Genomic DNA, 4,875 nt, shown 5'->3' on the forward strand with positions numbered 1-4,875 from the left:
CATTGTTTACTCAATCCTGGTAATCATAACTTTTGAATAGTGAGGAAACTCGCCGGATCCTTTTGTGAGGATTTCTAAAATCCTTATATTATATCCGATCATCATATATTATGCAATCATAAATTATTATAAATTTTTTATTTAAAATTAAATATAAACAGTATCTGACGAAAATTATTACATAACATATGATAAACAGATTTAATTAAAAGATTCCTAGAATTCTTATTCACAATGAGAATTCGACGAAGATCATCTCTCACTTTTAGTTGAATACTACTTGGTCAAATTAATAGATATTTGGTAACGTAAACGTAGCAAAATTGCAATCATAGCAATTATTCAATCATATATTTAGAACCAAACACATGGAAGTGGAAGGGCCTTAATCCCTTGGATTCTTTCAAATCCCCATAAATTTCAAACGCTACCTATGACCTGTTACCTATTGCCTATTCCCTCACTGAACTGATGACGATATTTATCTGTTCATGTCTGTTGACTTTGTATCTCGTGGAGTTGTTATTATCGGCATCACAAGAAAGATCATCACCGACAACCGACGCCATCATATTCCATTTTTTATGCCCGTTTCGTGGCGCTTTGCAACATCACAAAGTATGCAAATCAAAATCATGAACTTGGGGCTACAATATCATCATCTCTAACCAAACCCACCTTCACATCCAGTGGTTCCCTCTCACTTCAAGGGCTCTACCCTTTATTAATATCAGAGAAATTCTAGTATCTGCTGTCTAGATCATCGGTTTCTTAACGTACACACTTCAGAAAACTCACATGACTCACCCCTCCAAAATTGAGGCTCACCCATGCGCCATTATTTGACTCATCTCTCTCTCTTTGGGTCTTGTTTGGTGTTCGGACAAAAGAGTTTCTCTTAATATCGGGCATTCTATTTTATTAATCCCAAGCTCTTTGTTTACCAGAATAATAGAAAATCACAAGTTCTTTCCTTTTCACCCAACTCAGCTCATTTTCTGCAAGTGGCCCTTTACCACGGTGGTGGAAAGGAGTTGAGCTCTTATATGACGACGTGAGTTTGAACTCCGTCGGTTGCTAATCTAATAAAATCTTTCGTTTTACAAAAAAAAAAAAAAACTCAGCTCATTTTTCGACAATACGATATTTAAGATTATTCTAATTTATGGGGTTTCAAATTTAAGACTTTTAAGTTTTAAGAGTAAGGAGGCAGAGGAATTGTGCTAGTCATTTAGTTATCTAATTCATCCTATGTACATTTTAAAAAGATTAAGTATTTCCTAGGAAAAAACAAGCAATGGTTAAGCCTAAATTGTTGAAAGGAAAACTAATGAAAAATGTTTTAAAACTTTCAGTTTTAACGATAAGGATAAAATAAAAGGTAAAATGAATAATACCAGGATTGACTTTTTAGTATAAAAATATAGTTTTTCGTTAAACTGAACAGTACATGAAACTTTTCATTAAAGTCCCCATTGTTTAATGGTACAAGACTTCCCTAAGAATGGTCACATGGTTAGATTCGTAGGAGGGCACAAGAAAATATTAAGATCAATCGCAACTGTGTGAGTTGATCTTAACCATTCATATTTGTAAAAAACGAAAACCAAGAACGGCCAAGATCAACCCACGAATAAGTGTGAACTCGTCTTAGCACATTATGGTTTATGACCCCACCCTTCACTTGTTCTTGTCAACGTTTCAATCCTAGCAGGCACACCTTCATCGGTCATCAAAACCACAAGAGTCCCTCATACTCCTTTTTCACGATCCCACCACCACTACAATCATTATTATATCTATCACTTCGTTTGAAAGTGTTTTTAAAATTATTAATAAAAATATCTTTTGAACCTATTAAGCAAGTAATTTTTGAAAAAGTAGTTCAAGTGCTTTTAGAATCCTTTTTATTTATTTATTTATAAAAGCAGTTTCAGTCATTATAAAAACACTTTTAAACAAACCATATATCCTTCTTACAAAAAGATTTCACAGCTGGATCTAAAGAAGAGAAAAGAATGGAATTTTCCAAAAAAGAAGGAAAAAGAAATATATTCTAGAGACACCCAAAGCAGCCAAAAACCAACACTTTTGATATGAATTCCCTTTATATTTCCTACAAACCAAGTAATGCATGTAAAAAGGCTTCGGCTTCTTCTTTTCCCTTTTTCTTTTTCTGTGTATATAGACATCGCATGGTTTGATAAGACCCCATACTTTGGAAGAAATGACTGTTTCAAATAGACAAGGATTCTCAGCCCTTCCACTTTCGGTGTCCTCTCGTGCCCTCTTGCTTGTGTGATCACAGTTAAGTTACGTCAACATTTTATATTACTATTCATTTTTGTCTTATTAGCTCTATAAAAAAAATAATATAAAATATTGACGTGACTTAACCGTGACCACACAAAACAGAAATGCACCGAAAGTGAGAGGGCACACAATACTTATCCGTTTCAAATGCATGGAACTTGGAAGGTAGGGTTTCACATTTTTACAATGCATTATCAACGTTACGAGAAATACCTGGCTGTGATAGGAATATATCCCTTCCAGCCGTCACATGATGAGAGTATATATCCCCATCTTTCCATGCAACGAGTGCTACAAGAAAATGCTAAAATGAACCCCAGCATAATGCTAAAGTTTAAGGTAAAGTAAAAGAATTTCTCAAAGTCTCACATCTGCATCGAATTTTACTGAAAAGATAAAGTGCTTCTGCAGCAGCACAGCAGTGAAGGCATGAAATTTTGGAAGAAAAGCAAAAGCCAAGACTCCTTTTTTGAACAAAAAAAATGTAAAAGTAGATATTATTGATATATGGAAAAGAAAAATACATATTACAGTGAGAAAGTTCATCATGCACCCTGAGACCTATCACTCCATGGAAAACCCACAGTAACAGAGGAATTACCCACATGGGTTTCTGCAGAATTTGGAAATTTACCCTTCTTGGGCCACATCCAAATCTTAGACACAGAAAAGCTTTCACCTTTACTTGCACTGTTAATTTTCTTCCCTTCAGCATCTCCACCTCCAACACTGTAATTAGTAGAATTCCCATTTTGTCCACCTCTCCCTCTCACAAGCCTCACACTATCACCTGCCCTTTTGGGCCTCAAAGCCACCTGCAACTCCAAATCTGCAACCACATATTGGTACGATCCCATGGAGTAACATCTCCTTGCATCCAAATTGCTGCTGCTGGTTTCTCCCTCTACTCTCTCTCCTCCTCCTCCTCCTCCTCCTCCACCACCACCTCCCTCCTCATTTGTGCTTCTAAATTTCCCTAGTCTCACAGAAAACAACTTCTTTTCACCAGCAATCTCATTCTCTGCAGACTTTTGACCAACCCCATTTCCTCCATTTCCCAAAGAACCATCTTGTTCGATCAGATCATCAAAATCGAAAACCGGGTTTTCGATAGCAACCCCTGGCGTGTAGAGGGTTCCTCTACAAAGAGGGCAAGTCGAATTAGACAGCAACCATGTGTCGATGCAATCAATGTGAAAAGCATGACTGCAAGCTGGGAGCAATCTCAGCTGATCCTTCTCACAAAACTCACAGAGACAAACTGGACAATCAAATGGTTCTTTCAAACCCTTTATCTCTTTGTAAAGGAACACAGGGAGAGCATCAATGAAAGCTTGATCTAAGCCGGAATCGTGAAGGTGGAAGAGCTGCTGTAATTGTCTCTGGAAATCTTCAGAGCCAGGCATTTCTGGGTATCTGTTGGATTCAGATATGGATGAAGATCTATGCTTTGTGAGAAATCTAACAAGCACGTGGATGATTCCGGATACGAAAAATATAACAGCTAGAACAATTATGATAAAAAGAACCGATGGGCTAATTTTACCCCCAGAGGATGATGACGGTGGAGAGGAAAGCAAAGTCCTTTCTCTGATTTGAGCTTGATTCCAAGACATTTTAGGGTAGTGGCATACTAAATTCACCATCAAATTCTAGGATTTTCTCAGAAACCAAACACCCTACACTTTCTCACCTTTTTGTAAAAACCAAGAGAATCAGATTCCTTGCTTGCATTCAGATCAAACCCAACTCATACTTCGAAGTAAGCAACACAACAAGCAACTGGCACACTATTTCTTGTAATATCAACAAACCCAATTCAGATTTAGTCAACAATGTGCAGAAAAATAAAAACTTTGACCCATTCAGAAGTCTACCTACAGCCACTGGTTCTAGAACCACCACCACCTCTGTGTTTTCTCAATTTTCAGTTCAGAAATGCAACCAAAATACTGGAGTTGAAGTTGAAGAACATAAAATAAAAAATAAAAAAATAAAAAAAAAAGAAGCCAGGAGCTGTCCAGTTTGCAGTTTACCGACCTGAAAAACTGGAAAATCTGCCATTAACGGAGCCCATTTGAGTCTTTGACATGTGCTTCTTGTCTTGGACTTGGACAGTGTTGCAGGTGATGAAAAATAAAATAAAAAACCCTAAATAATATGATTTGGGCGGGGGTGGGGGGTACATTGAGATTTGAGGAGGGGTTTTAATTTATTTATGTTGGAAGGTAGTGTGGTTAGCGGCAACAAAAGGAGCCAGTCCGAGGGTAAAATTGTCAGTTGGAAATATAAGAACAGTGACCTCGTACGTGTCAATCATGGAAGGACCCAGTTTTCTTTAGATTTTTGCCAATTTTCTGGTACATGATATTTGGATTTTGTTGCCGATTTTACTGTGCAAGTTTGGCATCCCTGCCTCTGTGTTGGCTTTTTTACCAACCATTGTGATTGGATGGTGCCCATTTCTTTGTGGGTCCAAAATTATTTGGTCAATGGACTTTTGATAGTCCAATTTGAAGATCTTGCAAGTTGAAATGGGGCTCAAAAGCCCAATCACTAGAT

The 4,875-nt window shown here is 37.2% G+C and overlaps 1 protein-coding gene across 1 annotated transcript; it reads right to left on the reverse strand.

Moving 5' to 3' along the window:
• Nucleotides 1-2,796: 2,796 nt before the first annotated feature.
• LOC137738053 (RING-H2 finger protein ATL46-like) lies at nt 2,797-4,484 on the reverse strand. The gene has a single exon (XM_068477656.1). The coding sequence runs from the start codon at nt 3,957-3,959 to the stop codon at nt 2,859-2,861; it is 1,101 nt and encodes a 366-aa protein (XP_068333757.1). The 5' UTR covers nt 3,960-4,484; the 3' UTR covers nt 2,797-2,858.
• Between the last annotated feature and the right edge of the window lie 391 nt (nt 4,485-4,875).

This window comes from Pyrus communis, chromosome 6 (assembly GCF_963583255.1).
Source record: "Pyrus communis chromosome 6, drPyrComm1.1, whole genome shotgun sequence".
Classification (NCBI taxonomy): domain Eukaryota; kingdom Viridiplantae; phylum Streptophyta; class Magnoliopsida; order Rosales; family Rosaceae; genus Pyrus; species Pyrus communis.

Excerpts from the sequence above, each read along its gene's own strand:
- LOC137738053 (XM_068477656.1), bottom strand. The coding sequence starts at position 3,959 with ATGGTGAATTTAGTATGCCACTACCCTAAAATGTCTTGGAATCAAGCT.